The 19920-nt window shown below is 47.0% G+C and overlaps 1 protein-coding gene across 1 annotated transcript in view; it reads right to left on the bottom strand.

Annotated features, from left to right (window-relative positions):
* Positions 1-19920, bottom strand: part of LOC120928002 (aquaporin-3-like) — a 36015-nt gene continuing 16095 nt past the window's right edge. The window contains exons 2-6 of the mRNA XM_040339053.1: positions 18718-18844; positions 14590-14727; positions 3288-3406; positions 2469-2686; positions 1-766 (exon numbers count right to left, since the gene is read on the bottom strand). Of these exons, the coding sequence (XP_040194987.1) occupies positions 583-766; positions 2469-2686; positions 3288-3406; positions 14590-14727; positions 18718-18844 (786 nt within the window). The 3' untranslated portion in view covers positions 1-582. The remainder of the gene's footprint in view (positions 767-2468; positions 2687-3287; positions 3407-14589; positions 14728-18717; positions 18845-19920) is intronic.

Genomic DNA, 19920 nt, shown 5'->3' with positions numbered 1-19920 from the left:
CATTGGCACACATTGTCATTTTGACTTTATTTGACCTGATAAATACAAAAAGCTAAAAAATAAAAAACTGCAAGGCTTGTTACAGCCTTGGGACTTACAATTACACAATTTATTCTGTACATTAATCCAGATATTACAATTACACAATTTATTCTGTACATTAATCCAGATATTACAATTACACAATTTATTCTGTACATTAATCCAGATATTACAAATACTTAAACATTAAAAAACTAAAATCTCTCATTAGGACATAATCATTCCTTTCTAGTAAACTTATTGCATTTAAAAACAAAGTCAAAAAAGGCACATGGGGCAATATCTACAAACAAGGATTTCCAAGACCAAGCGAATCAAATGTCAACTTCCTGGGGTCAGACTAAAGACTTTCCGATTGGCTGCTGTGGATTAGGGCCTCTTGCACATTGCTTTTGGTCACGCTTGTTAGGCCATTTTTTTTTCTGGTTGGCCCAAAGGGAAAAAATTCTGGTTGCTGGACAACATGCTTACAAAACTTTAATAGTTGTTGGGTAAAGTCATATATGTCTTCCAGGGCAAAGTATGGACTGGATGTCCACGTTAAGCATGAGACTGAACCAATTCATATTGTGGGGTGTGGTTCTCCCCAGCATCCTCTTCAGGTTCATCCTTCTCGTGAAGCATAGGGTGGTGAATTCCAACCAACAGTTCATAAGTAAACGTCCCCAACACTGCCCCTAGCATTGGTCCCAGCACTGGCACCCACCACCAGTGCCCACCCGCCCTGCAAGAAAAAGCAACTTGTTACAGGCTTAGCATTAGAGGAGTACTGTAGTCAAGATAAAGCTGAACCCCAAGCAAACTACTACATACACACACAGTACAGACCAAAAGTTTGGACACACCTTCTCATTCAAAGAGTTTTCTTTATTTTCATGACTATGAAAATTGTAGATTCACACTGAAGGCATCAAAACTATGAAGTAACACATGTGGAATTATACATAACAAAAAAGTGTGAAACTGAAAATATATTTCATATTCTAGGTTCTTCAAAGTAGCCACCTTTTGCTTTGATTACTGCTTTGCACACTCTTGGCATTCTCTTGATGAGCTTCAAGAGGTAGTCACCTGGCGCAGCACCCCATCACTCTCCTTCTTGGTCAATTAGCCCTTACACAGCCTGGAGGTGTGTTTGGGGTCATTGTGCTGTTGAAAAATAAATGATGGTCCAACTAAACGCAAACCGGATGGAATAGCATGATGCTGTGGTAGCCATGCTGGTTCAGTAGGCCTTCAATTTTGAATAAATCCCCAACAGTGTCACCAGCAAAGCACCCCCACACCATCACATCTCCTCCTCCATGCCTCACGGTGGGAACCAGGCATGTGGAGTCCATCCGTTCACCTTTTCTGCGTCGCACAAAGACAGGGGGGTTGGAACCAAAGATCTCAAGTTTGGACTCATCAGACCAAAGCACAGATTTCCACTGGTCTAATGTCCATTCCTTGTGTTCTTTAGCCCAAACAAGTCTCTTCTGCTTGTTGCCTTTCTTTAGCAGTGGTTTCCTAGCAGATATTCTACCATGAAGGCCTGATTCACACAGTCTCCTCTTACCAGTTCTAGAGATGTGTCTGCTGCAAAAGGTGGAAGAACCTAGAATATGAAATATATTTCCAGTTGTTTCACACTTTTTTGTTATGTATAATTCCACATGTGTTACTTCATAGTTTTGATGCCTTCAGTGTGAATCTACAATTTTCATAGTCATGAAAATAAAAGAATTCTGAATGAGAAGGTGTGTCCAAACTTTTGTCTGTAAATAAATAAAATTATAAATATATATATAGTTATAGTTAACCCCTTCCCTGCCAGTGTCATTTATACAGTGATCAGTGCTAAAAAAAAAAAAAAAAGCACTGATCAATGTCACTGGTCCCCAAAAAGTGCAATTTGGGGGTCAGATATGTTTGCCACAATATCGAAGTCCGCAAAAAACAAAGATTGCCACCATTTAGAAAAAAAAAGGTTCATAAGTTATCCTGTAGTTTTGTAGACACGATAACTTTTGCACAAACCAATCAATATACGTTTATTGCGATTTTTGTTTTTTAACCAAAAATATGTAGAATGCATATTGGCCTAAATTTAAGAAATTATTTTTCCCCCCTTCAATTTTTGGGGATCTGTATTATAGCAAAATAAAAAAAGATGTTTAAATGCTTTGTTTATAGTGCAAAAAAAAAAAAAAACTGCAGGGGTGATTCCAAGTACCACCAAAAATCTCCATTTGTGGGGGAAAAAATAAATAAAGGACATACTTTGTTTGGGTACAGTATCGCACACCCACGCAATTGTCAGTTAAAGCGACGCAGCGCCGTATTGCAAAAATCAAATAAAAAATGGCCTTGTTATTAAAGGGCTAAAAAAATTAAAAAAATAAATAAATAAATAAAACACACACACAAACACAAAAACACACTACCTGAAGACTTCCAGGCCCCAGCCAGCCATTGCAGTGAAGATACGAGGTGCCAAGTCTCTGGCAGGATTTATTGGGTACCCACAGTTGAAGCCCATTGATAGACCAACCAGAAGAACCACAAGGCCAATCACAAAAGGCTGGAGTCCTCGAGGAGCAGCATTGTTGGCTTCATCTACTACTGCCAGGATACAGACCATCAAGGCAGCCGTGGCAATCACCTGTGACCAGATAGGTAGAATAGGTCAACATGGCCAACAGAAGGTTCAGTTAAAACAACAATTGGATCTACATAATTTAAGAAATTCAATGATACAAAATCAATATCCAGGGGAACTGTTGCCAGGACACAATTGTGTTGTGTGGGTTTCCTCCAATTATATCTTTTAGGTCTGTTGGAATGCCGATTTATAAAATAATACACATTTCAGGAATAACAGACGGTAGAACACTTAAATCCAATTAGCGGAAATAAGCTTTTTAAGACATGTCCCCTAATTGAGTAAAGACTTTAAATGTACAGATCAAATACACGAGCGGTTTTACCTGCCAAAATTTGCATTTAGATCCATCCAGTTCTGAAATTTGTACAGCTTTGCCACAGTCCCACCTGGTAAGTCAGGAGACCTGATTTTTTATTTCAGGTCTTGTACTCCCCCACACTGAACATGGCGGCCGGAGCGCGGGGGACACAGGAACCTAAAATTAGGAGGAGGCAGCCAGTAGTCGCACACTGGCGTGAACATTTTTCCCCCTAAATGTTGTGCCCGGGGCCACGGCACCCCCTACGCTACTAAACACACACACAGTAGAGAACCTTACCTGATCTGAAAGTCCATTTAAAACGCTCAGGTGTTCCGATGGGTAGGATGCAAATATCCCTGCTGTTGCTTGGGTTCCTGACACCGTCCAGTTACCTCCACTGTACACATGAAGAGCATCTGGATAACATAATATGAATTTACAATGAGAACACTGTTTGAATACAACAATGCAGCCCTTGTGAGTCTTTATACTAGTGCATCTCAACTTTTAACCGAGGAAGAATTCTGAAAGAAGGTCTCCAAAATTGCCAGAGGGTGTTGGCTTGTAACTGTGCAGGCAGGTTCAGATGAGAGGTCGATCAACCATAGCAAAAGTACCAACCTCTGGAAGAACACTAAAGTGACATGGAATCATGGCTGAAAAGGACCATCTCATACCGTGTTCTTTCGAGCCATAAAGAACCATCATAACAGTGGCGGCTGGTGCTCAAAATTTTTGGGGGGGGGGGGGCGCAAAGGAAAAAAAAAATTGCAGTCTCACTGTGCCCAAACGCAGCCACTGTTACATGCCATCAAACGCAGCCACTGTGCCATCAATTCGCACCACTGTGCCATGCAACGCAGTCACTGTGCCATGCCATCAAATGCAGTCACTGTGCCATCAATTCGCACCACTGTGCCATGCCATCAAATGCAGCCACTGTGCCATCCATTGTCACCACTGTGCCATGCCATTAAACGCAGCCACTGTGCCATCCATTGTCACCACTGTGCCATCCATTGTCACCACTGTGCCATGCCATTAAACGCAGCCACTGTGCCCTTTAATGGTCGCCGCTGTGCCAATTGTCCCCACTGTGCCCTGTAAATTGCGTTCTTCCCCCCCCCTGCCCGGCACTTACCTTTACTGGAGTCAGGCATCCACGTCCCACAATGTCTTCTCCCGCCCTCGATGACTGACAGGCGTCTCAGCCAATCAGGTTACAGGTAGACAGAACCGGCCAACCTGATTGGCTGAGACGCCTGTCATCTTATTCAAGGGGCGTACAGTCTGTGCGCTCCGAGAATAAGCTTCCGGGACCCGAGGGCTGTATTGGGAAAGCCTATCAGAGCTGTTGGCTTTGATAGACATTTCCGTACAGCCAACCAGCTAGCGTTATTCAGATGGCCGGACATTGAGCGCCGACCATCTGAATAACAGCGGCAGCGGCGAAAATAACATAGATTCGTGCAATGCATGAATCTATGTTATTTCACTCAGTGGCGGTGAGAGCCAGAGGGGGCGGCGCTCCAGCGCCCTCTATGGACGAACCGCCACTGCATCATAATACCTGCATAGCTCATGCTGAAACCGTTTGAAACTACATTCCGTGTTCTGGACATGGAGCCATCTGTCAGATATAATGTGTAGATCAGTGGTTTCCAAACTGCGGCCGGGGGACCAGATGTGTCCCTGTGTGTGTGTGTGTGTTTATCTGGCCCTTGAGGCACTATTTCATCCACTGATACCAATAATAGGGCACAAATCCCCCCACTGACAATGAATGGGCACATTATCTCCCAAGGACACCAATAATGGGGCACAATTTTCCCCCAATGACACCAGCAATGGGGCCAAATGACACCAATGATGGGACACAATTCCTACCAAAAGGACACAGATGGGGCACCCTTCCCCCCCAAATAATGGGGCACAAATCCCCCCACTGACAATGAACAGGCATAATATCTCCCAATAACTAGGCAATTGCTCCCAATGACACCAGTAATGAGGTTAAATGACACCAACGATAGGCCACAATGACACCAGTGATGGGGCACAATTTCTCCCAACCATGGGGCAACATTTCTCCCAATGACACCAACAATGGGGCCCAGTGACACCAATGATGGGACACAATTCCTCCCAATGACACCAACGGAAGGGGCGCAATTCCTCCCACTACCATTGATGGGGCACAATTCCTCTCACCAACGATAAGGCACAATTCCTAACCCCCCCCCCCCCAATGATGTCAAGACCGTTTCTACTTCCAACGGCCAAAGTCTGGCCCTCCTAATGTCTGAAAGACAGTAAACTGGCCCTTTTTTAGAAAGTTTGGAGACCCCCGTGTCATAAAATAAAATACACCGACATTGTTGGCATAAACAAATTGCCAGAAAGGACCTTTGTGTAGGTACAGAGATTTGTGCTCCCAGGTAGCCCTCTGATCCTACACCGGTATCTGTAGGTGGCCATGTGCTACCTACATGCTGACTATATAAAAATTCCAACACAGATTTTGACATATAAATAACCAACCAGTTCATAGATCCCACGCTCTAAACCAGGGGTGCCCAACCTTTTGAAGAGCAAGGGCCACTTAAGCGACTTGGTAACCGGTCACGGGCCACAATGAGCAAAGCGGGTGAATGGCTCTATAGAGCCCACTCTACTCAGCACACCAAACTTGCAGGTAATAGAAGCCTATGGCCCCGTACACACGACCAAACATGTATGCTGAAACTGGTCCGCGGACCAGTTTCAGCATACATGTTCGGTCGTGTGTAGGCGCGAGCGGGCCGAATTCCAGCAAACATTTGCCCGCCGGGCCTTTTCCCAAAAGACAAATATTCCTGGACGTGTTTTAAAACCGTCCGCTGGAATCCTGCCCGCTCGGACATGTACGGTCGTCAGTACAGACCTACCGTACATGTCCGAGCGCCCGCCGTCCCTCGCATGCGTCGAATGACTTTGACGCATGCGTGGAAGCCTTTAAATGGCAGGCCCGCCCACGTCGCCGCGTCATCGACGCGGACACGCCCCGCGTAATGTTTACACGCGGACTTCTGTACGATGGTTAGTACAACCATCGTACAGAAGCCCTCTGGCAGGCATGTACGGTGAAAACGGTCCGACGGACCGGTTTCACCGTACATGTTTGCTCGTTAGTACCCGGCCTATGGCTCAGTGCAGGTAACCCACAGGTGCACTTCTCTGTACCTGTTGATCAGTTTGAAAGCAGACCAGTAACCACTGGAGAACAGATATGCAGAATAAATATATATATATATATATATATATATATATATATATATATATATATATATATATATATATATATATATATATTACACACACACACACAGATTTTTAGTAATAAAAAAAGTACCTTTAATAACAGTATTCTATTCTACCCCAGAGCAGGAGGTCATGGGCCACAGAGGGCTCTGCGGGCCACTGGTTGGGCACACCTGCTCTAAACTCTGTATTTGGCTCCACATAGCAGAATCTCACATGGTTTCAAACAATTGCTATGCCAAAAGCCCTCATGACATTGCCATTCAGTGGCGTAGCGTGGGTTGTCAGCACCCGGGGCAAGGCAAGAAATTTGCACCCCCTAACCTGCAGACTTAGCACTCCCCGAGTTCCTTTAAATACAATAATACTGACCAACCCGATTCCTTTACTGACCACTATACGATCCTTTGAACAAAGAAGCACAAAGGTGGGACTTTGAGGCATGCACCCCAGGAGATTAACGATGACAATTGAATATGGCAGGTAACTGATCCAGTAGAACTAAACACATAACATTAAAGCATTGCATAACAATTGACAGTCAGTTATTTAATAGTGTAAAAATATAACAGATACAATAATAGCATGATAACCCTGGTACAATAGTCAAAGAATTTGATATGGCATAAATTCCAACAATTCATAGTATCAATAATAGAGATAAAACATGATTAGTTCATACTAGAAATAAAAAGAAGCCAATTGGCCTTGGTTACTCCCTGGCATTCATCTTTTTACCTTCAGGTATTCCTTTACCCTGTCCTGTTATTCACACTAGGCTCCAATTTCCCAACCCCTCTGTTTTTAGCATATCACCCCAGTGTTGGGGTCCATTTACAATCCCTTCACCATTTTTGTTATCACATTGGGGCCCACTGTACTTTACCTACACTTCCTCGTCACACCTTTATTTATATATTTTTTCACCCATTGGCCATATTACATCATCTTGTTTATAGTTACACCGTTTACTTCTTAGCCATTTTCAGAATACACTTTTGTTTTTAGGCCCCGTTCACACCTAGGCGTATATACGCCTGTAGTGTGAACGCCGCTGCCGCCCCGACACGCCAGAGGGATGCTTTAGCATTGCCCTCTATGGAGATGGTTCACATCTCCACGCCTGACGCCTGAAAAAAAGGTCCTGGACCTTTTTTTCAGGCGTCTTTCGGCTAGGAGATGTGAAGCATCTCCATAGAGGGGGTCACAGGCTGCATTCACAATCGCGGTACAAAACGCCGTTATTTGCGGGACAAAACGCTGCGATTCAGTACGCTATAGTGTGAATGCAGCCTTACAGATGATTACTTCCATGTGAAATACACCAACAACCATGTATCCACGAGGCCGCCACTTGGGATTTTTAGCTCTCCACTGGATATTTCATCAGTGTGGCAGGGTCAGTCCACCTCAGCTCCCGGGGGCTGCCACCTTTCTGCCCTCCTAGCCTATGCCCACAGTCATTGACATATCTGTAAGTACCTTGGGGAATATTTACTACTCTTTCTTCATAACTGGATCTACTATAATATTTAAAATTATATTGTTTTAATATTTACATACTTCTACTTCATACCTTGCTCCTGAAGAGTGTCAGTAGCCACGAAACATGTTAAGCCAATAGATCCCCCCCCCCTTCATACTCGCTGCTACTGTACCACCTATCATTTTATATCGATTTAATTTATTTATCATTCAATCACGGCTATAATTATTAGAGACATTTTAATTAGTTTTGTACAATGTCTAGGTTATGAACCAATTATATAGACAATCCAATTACCAACCATTTATTTTTATACCAACTGGACTGTACCAACGTATCAAGATTATAATTTATATATCATGGAGACACGTTCCAATGAATTGGCTTTTTATTGTTTATAGTATGAACGTATGTTATTTTTAGTTTAAAGGTTTTTATTGAAAGTTTTTCCAAATAACAACATGACATTTATCATTGTTACATGTACAAGATGAGTCAATTCCATCTAACATACTCATGTTGGGAGAAAAAATCCCCTATTCCTACAAAACGTAATCAGTGAACTCCTCAAAAGCAGGCAGATCACAATGTTAAAACCAATCGTGTGAGCGCCATTTCAAAGCTCCTACTTATACGTTAGTACCGCTCAAGTCCCACAACCCATGGCACTCCAGACGCCCCTAAAAGGGATCACGCTGCGTCCGAGAACCAGGGCCGGTATAGATCAGCCGCGCTCTGCCCCCTCGGGGGAGGAAGTCTGCCTGCTCCCGAGTGAACCCCTCAAAGTGGGGCATATCCTGAGACTTTATATCATACCCGACAGCAGGACCTAGCACCAAGGGAGGTGCCTACAGGGGGAGAGAGGGAAAGAGATAGAAAAACGTGGTAAAGAGGAAAGTGAGAGAGAAGCATAGTGAGGATCAGGATGGAGTGATCCCGCCTCCAGGTGGTACCCCAGGTAGGAGAGACACGTTGCATAAGGTAGCCCAGGGTTCCCATATGGATCTGAATTTGTCAGTCTGGTCCGCCCGCCTTGCTACTATTTGTTCTTGTGTCATTATCCAGGAGACTTTCCTCCTAAACATCTGGAAAGAAACTGCGGGTTTCTTCCATGCTTTAGCTATGGTCATCCTGGCCCCCAATAATATGAAAAACCATAAAATCCTGGAGTGTTTAGGTAGGCCTGGGATGCACTGATTAGGAGCGCCGTGTTAGGCTGCGGAGGTATCCTTTTCTCTAGCAAGGAGCCCATAGTGCGGAAAACTTTTCCAGAAGGATCCAATGCGGGGGCAGGACCACTAAGTGTGTAACATGTTACCTTCCAATTCGCATCCCCTGGGAACATTCTTGCCAGTCTGGAGGGGACGTAATACCACCTAAACATTAGTTTAAGACTAGCTTCTATGAGACATGTATTGAGAATACCTTTATATGCTCGCTCTGTCGCTCGGTGCCATACTGCAGTGTTCCATGATGTGTTCAGTTCCTCCTCCCAGGCCCAGGCGTACGAAGGCTTATCAGTCTTAAGACATCAGGGTCATATAAATTAACGAGATCCCACCCCTCTGATCCCTAGAGTTTGCGCACCAGTTTTCATATGGCGTTATCCTGGGGGGGGGCGACTTGTCCTTCCAAATAGTGTGGAGATAGTGGGAAATTTGGGAGAACCTAAAAAATTCATCGGTGTGCATGTCCAGATGTTTTTTGCAGTGAGACAGTGAAAGTGGGCCCTCCATGGCTAGAAAGTGACCTATCCTGTACAGGCCTTTATCCGTCCACCACCGGAAAGCCTTGATATCCATCCCTGGAGGAAAGTCTGGGTTATGGAATATGTGCGAGAGGGGTTTCAGTGGGGAAATCAGACCGGGACGCGAGAATAGTTTGGAACAGAGGGCTACGGAGTGAGATAACGTGGGCGATAAAATGGCTGGTCTGCGTTTGGAGCCACACCCCAAGATATAATCAATGGTATGTGATGGGATGGCCTGTCTCTCCATTGCAAGCCAGTCAGGTTTCGCTCCCTGAAAGAAGATCGTCGAAAGTTGTGTCAGTTGGGCCGCTTGATAATATCCCCACAAATTAGGAAGCCCCATACCCCCCTGTGTTTTTAAACGATAGAGAACGCCTGAGGGACACCTATACCCCTTTTTCCCCCACACAAACCGGATAATCTCTGCTTGGAATTAAGGAAATGTTTCGGTACCGGGATCGGGAGAGCGCGGAATAAGTATAGCAGACGTGGTAAGAGGGTCATTTTTACCGCGTTCACCCGGCCCAGCCAGGACAGCCCACATTTGGCCCACCTCCCAATATCCCCTCTACACTTACTGATCATCGGGGGGTATTTCGCTTTAAAGAGGCCTTCAATATGGGGTGTGAGCTTGATGCCTAGGTACGTAATTTGTGAGGGAGCCCATTGGAAGTCGAAGGTATCTGAAAGCTGTTTGAGTAGGTCCGGGGGAACAGAGATATTAATAGCCAGAGATTTGCCCATATTAACTCGCAGGCCAGACACCTCACTGAAAACCCGTAGAGTCTGGAGTATATTTGGCGTGGAAATAAGGGGGGGGATGTGACAAAAAGTAGGAGGTCGTCCGCATACAGGGCACATTTGTGTTCCCTTGGCCCACAGAATACCCCCTTGATGTCAGGATTCGACCTCAGTGCTACAGCCAGCGTTTCGATGGCCACTGCAAACAGGAGCGGGGAGAGCGGGCACCCCTGTCTGGTCCCTCTACCAATTGGGAAGGATTCAGAATATCTGCCCATAAGTCGCACCTGGGCGGAGGGGCTGGAATAAAGTGACCCAATGAGGCTCAGGAAGTTGGGTCCAAACCCCCACCTTTTCAGAACACCCGTCAAGTATGCCCAGTCTATAGAGTCAAAGGCCTTATGAAGGTCTATAGATAACAAGAAACCCTCCTGCCGCGGTCCTCCGTCCCACTGTGATTGAAGAAGGGAGACAATGTCCATAGCCCGTCTGATCTGGTCTGTTCCCTGTCTCCCAGGGATGAAGCCCACCTGGTCTTTGTGTACATATGAGGATATGAAGCTGGACAGCCTGTTCGCTAGTATTTTTGTCATGATTTTAATATCGTTGTTAATCAGTGAAATGGGGCGGTAATTACACACCTCGCTAGGGTCCTTATCTGGTTTCGGAATGACCGAGATATAGGCAGAGTTTAGGTCTGTCCCCAGTTGGGCTCCATCCCTGAGAGAGTTGAACAGTCGCGTTAGGTGAGGGGCCAGGCATGGTCCAAATTTCCTATAGTAACCGGTGGAAAAGCCATACGGACCCGGCGATGAGCCCAGCTTGAGGGCCTTAATTGTGGACAGTACTTCCTCTTGAGTGAAAGGGGATTCCATGATGTCCCTATGTTCCCAGTCAGGGACGGCAATGGGAGATCGTCCAGAAAATCCTTCCCTGCCGTGGAAGGGGGTGTTTGGGCAGGCTTGTATAGCCCCAAATAAAATTGCAAGAATGAGTCCATTATTTTGGTTGGGTTCTGTGTCAGCTCCCCTGTGGAAACCCGTATTTTAGGGAAAGCAAGCGCCCGCTGTTTGGGGCTCAGTTTGGTGGCCAGACGGGAGCCTATCCTGTCAGTTTGGGAGTAAAACATAGCCCCGGACCACCTGAGTTGTTTCTCGGCCGCAGTTGTCAGGGATAAGTTAAGAAGGGCTCTAGCTTCGTCCAGTCGGGCAAGTGAATCAGCCGTGGGTTGGCGTTTGTGTGCTTTTTTCAGCTTGTGAAAGGTCTCTGTAAGCCTGATATTGTCAGCCCTATGTTCCTTTTTAAGTTTAGCCGCTACCTGTATCAGTTTTCCCCTGATGACCGTTTTGTGCGCCGCCCAGACCGTGGAAGGTGAGACTTCGGACGTTGCATTGATAAGGAAGTATTCCTTAATGTCCTCTTCTAGCAAGGAACATTGGACCGGGTCGCTTAGAAGCGACTCATTCAGGCGCCAGCGAGGCGGATTTCTAGAGCCCGTTGGCCTCCTAGTAAGCAGAGTAACCATAGAGTGGTCTGACAGGGGGGCGTCTACAATCCTGGAGTTACATAGTAACCGAAGTGTCGTGGCGTGGGTGAAAATGTGGTCAATCCTGGCATAGGAGTTGTGGGGGGCAGAAAAGTGGGTGTAATCTTTTGTGCGTGGGTTCACTTCTCGCCAAACATCTATTAACCCTACCGAGTGGAGGAGCTTGGCTATATTAGAGCTCTGTTTGGAAGGGCGTTTAGGTTTAGATGTGCCGTTTGCCGTCTTATCCAGTGAGAAGTCAAACGCCGTATTCGAGTCTCCCCCCAGGAAGACAGTGCCCCTCAAGTGTGGTTGTAGTTTGCGTAATAGTGAGTCAAAAAAGGGTCTTTGACCCTTATTTGGGGTGTAATAGGAGACGAAGGTGTATAGTTCCCCGTCGATATGGCCCGAGACCAGGACATAGCGGCCCAGCGGGTCCACTATCGATTCCATCAGGGAGAGGTTGATGTGTGGCGAAACATATGGCCACCCCCTTCGTTTTAGTATCAGCCGAGGCCAGATAAAATTGGGGATAACGGTGGTGGAGGAACGTGGGTCTGTAGGTGGACGGGAAATGTGTCTCCTGCAGCAGAAGGACGTCTGCGTGCATAGAGTGGTATGACTGGAGGAGCTTCCTGCGTTTAACGGGAGAATTGAGGCCCTGAGTGTTATGGGAGATGATTTTGAGAGTTGGTGGGGGGGGGACATGTGTCAGCCATGGATCAGAGGTTTGGGAGCCCTACTATACCAATGTATCCTACCTGTGTCCTGTCGAGAGTATTCCCCCCGTAGTTCGGGCTCTCGTAGTGTCGTGGACCCTGGGTCTGGGTTGAGGGACTGGAATCCACCCTGGAACCGAGGAGCACTCCTAGAGAAATGTGGGGAAGTCGGAAGTAAAAGAGGTGAAACAGAGAAAGAAGGGAGAAGAGAAAACAACATTAGTACATAGCTGCCGCAGAGTAAATGTGATCTCATACTTAGCAAACTTTTCTTAACCGTATTCCGGGGGTCCCCATACCCCCCCACCCCGGGGTGAAGAGGGCGAAACTGCCCCCACCCCAAAAACTTTAGGGCACCGGTATGACCCTAAAACCTGTCAAGCTCAAGACGGTGCTCAGCGATATCCGGGATGAGGCTTTTAATTAGGGATTTCACCGCCGCTTGTACCTCCTTGTCCGATTCCGGGAGCCCCCGTACCCTAAAATTATAGCGTCTCGATCGGTTCTCGAGGTCGTCGATCTTAGCAAATGCCGTCTCAAATTGATCCTGTACCTCTTATAACCTAGTGGAATTCTGATTGATACGCGCCACTGCCTGATCCGCCTTTTGTTCTATAGTGTCCATCCTCATCCCCAACTGCAGCAGGTCTGCATGGATGGATGAAGTAATTTGTGCTGCGTTCAGTGCCAGGCTCTTGGACAGCATTTGAGAGAAAGCAGCCATCATAGTGGGAAAGTCTGTGGGGATGGGGGCCTCCTCCTGCACCTCACTGACAGAAAGCAGCAGGCCTGTATGTGGATCTAGCATGGGGGTAGTGGGGAATACAGACCCCATCCTGCCCAGCAGTGATTCGGTGGAGGAAGGAGAGGCTGCTGCAGCTAAGGGGGGGAATCCAGTACCTGGAGATTGCGGGGAGGAAAGGTCCTGGTCAGCTATGGAGTCCTTCGTCTGCTCCGTTTCAAGCAGGCCTCGTGGAGCCGCCATCTTGGCATAGCTGAGGGGGCCGGGAGACGCCGCCATCTGGCCGGTTAAGTCCCTCCTGACATCTGCGGGTTCGGGGGAGCCTCCCCTACCCGATGGTCCCGGTGAGAGAGCTGTGGGGGCGTTCAGTCAGCTCCGGTGAGCAGCGTTAGGCCGTGGTGGAGCGGAGCTTCAGACGCCGGTGGCCATCTTGGAAGCTGCCGCGCATGCGCCTCGAACGCATGTTATTTTATCTCTATTATTGATACTATGAATTGTTGGAATGTATGCCATATGAAATTCTTTGACTATTGTACCAGGGTTATCATGCTATTATTGTATCTGTTATATTTGTACATTATTGTCAATTGTTATGCAATGCTTTCATGTTATGTGTTTAGATCTACTGGATCAGTTACCTGCCATATTCAATTGTCATAGTTAATCTCCTGGGGTGCATGCCTCAATTAAAGTCCCACCTTTGTTCAAAATATTGGGGATGCAAGTGCTTGGCTTTATGCCTTGCGCCTCATTTAAAGTCCCACCCTTTTAGTTTTTCCATATACACTATACGATCCTGTCTCCTACACTGACCACTACACTGTCCTGCCTACAGCAACTCTGTCTCTCCCTCCCCCCCCCCCCCCCCCTCTTCATCCTCACCTGCTTTTCCTGCCTCGGTCTGGAATCCGGAGGAGAAGACAGCAGCCGCTTTTCATTACTCGTCTCCCCTGCGCTCCGGCCACCATGTTCAGTGTCCGGCGCACTGCTATTGGGCGTAAGGGGGGGGGGGGGCTTCATGTCCAGAGTCGGGACTTCAGGAGCCATCACGGACAGGCCAGCCCCACATCACCTCCAGTCACAGCGCGCCGGACACTGAACATGGCGGCCGGAGCGTGGGGGGGGGGGGGGCACAGGAAATTTAAGTTAGGAGGAGGCAGCAAGTAGTGACCCACACTGGCGCGAAATTCCCCACCCCCTAAATGTCGCGCCCGGGGCCACAGCCCCCCCCCCCCCCCATGCTACGCCACGTTGCCATTTCTAGGATAACAAAAAAGGTGAGCCACAAATAATTTCAGCCCAATGGTTGCTAGCAGCGAGGGTGTTCCATGCTTACCAAAATAAAGAGCAAAGACCAGAGCAGCCCCAATGAAACATCCAATGAACTGGGCCAAGAAGTAGACCAGCATCATCCTACAAGTCATCCTCTGGAGGAGGTACATGGATAGAGACACGGCTGGGTTGAGGTGGGCACCTGCGGATTGTAGGATTAGATAAAGCAGAACACAATGCCAAACACCTGAACATCACTGAAATTGATCAATTTGGAGCGGTTTTGCTTGACTGCATTTGTAGTATGTTGAAAACCTTCAATGCTACACAATATAAACAAAACATAGTAAGACAAAACTTTTCAGTGCCTGCAGTTTCCTGCGTCCCCTTTCAGGCTCCAGGTTGCTCAGTGTACTGGGAAGCACCATACTAGTGAAAAGCCCAAAGTGTGCCCCCCATATTAGTGTGCCCCCCATCAGCATACACTATATTGTCAAACATATTGGGACACCTGCCTTTACACGCACATAATGGCATCCCAGTCTTAGTCTATAGGGTTCAATATTGAGTTGGCCCCGCCCTTTGCAGCTATAATGATGTAGCACCCTGATGTTTAGGCATGGCTTCTATTAAACTTGCCAAGCGATAGTTACCTTGGCCAATTGTTAGGTCAATTGATTTCACCCCAATTCTGAAATTACTGCACTTGTACCGCTCCCGCCCATTGAAATCATGGGACAAGCGCAGCTATACCGCCGGCAATGCGCCTCTGGATAGGTGCTTTTTAACCCTCTCAGCTGGTAGCGGAGGGTTAAACCACCCGGCTAGCGGCTGAATAGCACTACAAAATTGGCGGTAAAGCGTCGCTAAAAATAGCGGTGCTTTACCACCAATGCACCTCCCGCCCCAGTGTGAAAGGGGCCTTAAGACATCAGCATGCAAAGACATTTTGGACAGTTTCATGCTCCCAACTTTGTGGGAACAGTTTGGGGATGGCCCCTTGTTCCAACATGACTGCGCACAAAGCAAGGTCCATAAAGACATGGATGAGCCAGTCAAGTTGAGAAACTTGACTGGCCTGCACAGAGTCCTGAATGAATGAATGACTTGTATAGCGCTACACATGCGAACTGAATCGCCTCTAGGCACTTTTTCCAGCCAGTGTCTGCTTGGCTGGTGCGGTCATTTTACCTCGTAAGATCACGATACGCTTGGGACACACAGTCATACATATATATACTGGGCCAATTTGGACAAGATCCAATTTACCTACCAGCATGTCTTTGGAGTGTGGGAGGAAACCGGAGTACCCGGAGGAAACCCACGCAGGCACAGGGAGAACATGCAAACTCCAGGCAGATGGTGTCGTGGTCGGGATTCGAACCAGCGACCCTTTTGCTGCTAGGCGAAAGTGCTACTCACTACACCACTGTGCTGCCACAGTCCTGACCTCAACCTGATCGAATACCTTTGGGACAAATTAGAGCGGAGACTGCGAGCCAGACCTTCTACTCTATAAGTGCCTGACCTCACAAATGCACTTCTGGAAGAATGGTCAAACATTCCCATAGACACACTCCTAAACCTTGTGGACAGCTTTCCCAGAAGAGATGAAGCTGTTATAGCTGCAAAGGGTGGGTCAAGTCAATATTGAACCCCACAGACAAAGACAGGGATGCCAATAAAGTTCATGCGCGTGTAAAGACAGGTGTCCCAATACTTTTGACAATATAGTGTAGGTTTCAGGTTCTGCCCTTTTTGAGCTCCCCCTGCTGAAGGGACCAAGTTGACCACTTCTGCCTACTCCTTGGCCAGGTCATGTTAGTGAGCTCCTCACTACCTACCTTCACCTACAACAAGCTGTCCAGTTAGCAGTAACGCAAACCATTAGAACAGCAAGTGTAATGCAATCTTATTCCAACTGTCATAGTTAGAGGTGTTCAGGAGATGAATATATAACAGATTTCAAGCAGTTGTGTACAAAACTATTAAAAAGGGGTTGTAAAGGTAATTTGTTTTCCTAAATAGCTTCCTTTACCTTAGTGCAGTCCTCCTTCACTTACCTCATCCTTCCAATTTGCTTTTAAATGTCCTTATTTCTTCTGAGAAATCCTCAATTCCTGTTCTGTCTAACTCCACACCGTAATGCAAGGCTTTCTCCCTGGTGTGGAGTGTCGTGCTCGCCCCCTCCCTTGGACTACAGGAGAGTCAGGACGCCCATTAACACAGCTCCTTTATCTGCAACCTAGAGAGTGTCCTGACTCTCCTGTAGTCCAAGGGAGGGGGCGAGCACGACACTCCACACCAGGGGGAAAGCCTTGCATTACTGTTTGGAGTTACAGACAGAAGAACAGGAAGTGAGGATTTCTCAGAAGAAATAAAGGAAATTTAAAAGCAAAATGGAAGGATGAGGTAAGTGAAGGAGGACTGCACTAAGGTAAAGGAAGCTATTTAGGGAAAAAAATAATTAAATAATGTTACCTTTACAACCCCTTTAAGGGGCATATTTATCAAACTGTAAATTTGATCGTCGTGAAGACATTCACTCCAACGCTTTGGAATGAATCTTGCCGAGAGAAATAACAAAGGGAACTGCAATAGCAGTAATCTCTAGTCATCTGTAATCTTCCTTCAGACGATAAGAGTCCAGAAATCCAGCCTTTGAGTGACAGATAAAAAGACAAGAACGTATTTAATCGGCGTATACGTCGCACTTTCCCCCCCCCCTTAAAATCAGGGGGAAATCGTGGGTGCACGATATACACCGATACCCGCGCTGTGTTTGAACCGGCCGCCGACATATACCGAGCGCAGTACACTCGGGTACACTCGGCCAGGCTCAGCTCCGCTCGCGGTCACGCCCTGTGCCGCATCCTAGAATTTATGCGAGAAGAGGAGCCGAGCATGCCCGAGTGTACTGCGCTCAGTATATGTCGGCTGCGTTCAAACACAGCGCGGGGATCGGCTCAACAATAGCGTGGGAGAAGCGGGGAGGACACCACCAGGGCCGCAGACAGACGCCGGACCGGAGAAGGCCGCCAGACAAGACACCAAAACTGTAATTCAATTTTTTTTTTCCAGGAATTTCCCTTCTACATTAGGGGTGCACGCTATAGGCAGATAAATACGGTATTTCTTCTACCACGTTTAAGTGTTCAGCGATTCCATTACTGGTGTGTTCTTAACATTGGTGCACATTAAAGTGGCTGTAAACCTCTGAAAACTAACAAAGCATATGCCTCGCTAGTGTGCGAATAGCCTCATTCCAAAGCACCAAGTGTGGTTCCTATCCAACATCTCCTCCTTGCATGAGTCACTTGTCGCAGTCCAACTCATGGTTCCTCAACCTGTTGCAGAACTAGAAGACCCATTAGTCGTTGCAAGGCTGCCAAGTAAAAGTATGACTCCCAAAGGCAGAGGTATGATGGGTTTTGTGGTTTTACAACAGCTGGAGGGCAACAGGTTGCGCACCCATGGAACTGGACCCCAAGGAATCCTGGGCTGCAGATAAACAGGTACAACTTATGTAGGAGGACTGGTTTCATCTCTGTGTATTACCCAATGCTAGTCACTTAAAGCGGATCTCCACTCTAAAGTGGAGTCCCGCTGATCGGAACCCTCCCCCCCTCCGGTGTCACATTTGACACCTTTCAGGGGGGAGGGGGGTGCAGACACCTGTCTACAGACAGGTATCTGCACCCACTTCCGGCCCTACGATACGGGCAAAGGACGGGTTTTTTCCTTACCTTCCGTCCGTCCCCCGTTGTATGCTGGGAACACTCGGCTCCCAGCACACAGCGGGAGCCAATCGGCGGGCGCAGCGCGACTCGCGCATGCGCCGTAGGGAACCGGGCAGTGAAGCCGGAGCGCTTCACTTCCTGGTTCCCTCACCGTGGATGGAGGGGGGAGCAGCAGGGTGACGAGCGATCGCTCGTCATCTGCTGCGATCACCGCTGGACTCCAGGACAGGTAAGTGTCCTTATATTAAAAGTCAGCAGCTGCAGTATTTGTAGCTGCTGGCTTTTAATACATGTTTTTAGTGGCACATCCGCTTTAAGTGGGGATATGTATGTAAAGGTTAACAACCACTTTATGGTCAGCAAATTATTGCATGTACAATGGTGCAAGAGGCCCAAAGCCCATTTACTTCACAAAGATGTGGGGATGCCAAAGCCATCAGGAAGCCGCTCACCTGACACTCCAGCACAGATGTAGGCCCCAGCAGTCACTGCAAACCCAAACGCCATGTTGACACTCAGGAACTGCCCCTTAGCAAGACCGCTCAACTCCATCTGAGCTACAGCGCCACAGCCAAAGAGCTAGGAGGAAAGGAACAGGTAAAGAAAAAAAAAAAAAAAAAAAAAGTACATTTTTGTGCTGCCAACTCATGTACAGAACAGATTTTGATACAGCCAACAAAGTTTTGGGTTATTTATGCATAGGCAAGAGACATGCTTTGAAGCACCTTGAGGACATCAGTTGAGAAACATTGCTTTAACCACTTAAGCCCCGGACCTTTCGGCAGCTAAATGCCCAGGCCAGGTTTTGCGATTCGGCACTGTGTCGCTTTAACAGACAATTGCGCGGTCGTGTGACGTGGCTCAAACCAAAATGGCGTCCTTTTTTCCCCCACAAATAGAGCTTTCTTTTGGTGGTATTTGATCACCTCTGCGGTTTTTATTTTTTGCGCTATAAACAAAAATAGAGCGACAATTTCGAAAAAGAATGCAATATTTTTTAGTTTTTGCTATAATAAATATCCCCCAAAAACATATATACAAAATTTTCTTTTTCCTCAGTTTAGGCCGATACGTATTCTACCTTTTTTGGTATAAAAATTAAAAAAAAATAAAAAAATCGCAATAAGCATTTATCGATTGGTTTGCGCAAAATTTATAGTGTTTACAAAATAGGGGATAGTTTTATTTTTTATTTTTTTACTACTATTGGCGGCGATCAGCGATTTTTTTTGTGACTGACATTATGGCGGACACTTCTGACAATTTTGACACATTTTTGGGACCATTGTCATTTTCACAGCAAAAAAATGCATTTAAATTGCATTGTTTATTGTGAAAATGACAGTTGCAGTTTGGGAGTTAACCACAAGGGGGCGCTGAAGGAGTTGGGGTTCACCTAGTGTGTGTTTACAACTGTAGGGGGGTGTGGCTGTAGGACTGACGTCATCGATCGAGTCTCCCTTATATAAGGGATCACTCGATCGATGCAGCCGCCACAGTGAAGCACATTACGGCTCTCCCCGTTCTTCAGCTCCAGGGAGCGATCGCGGGGATCGTTCCCCGCGGGTTTCCGACCGCCGCATGTACCGGGGGGGTCCCGATCGGACCCCCGACCTGCGGAAACGTACATGTACGCCCATCTGCCTGTACGTGCC

This window comes from Rana temporaria, chromosome 2, assembly GCF_905171775.1.
Source record: "Rana temporaria chromosome 2, aRanTem1.1, whole genome shotgun sequence".
Taxonomy (NCBI): Eukaryota; Metazoa; Chordata; class Amphibia; order Anura; family Ranidae; genus Rana; species Rana temporaria.
The sequence above is the reverse complement of the archived record's forward strand: the minus strand, read 5'-3'. Positions and strand labels throughout refer to the sequence as shown.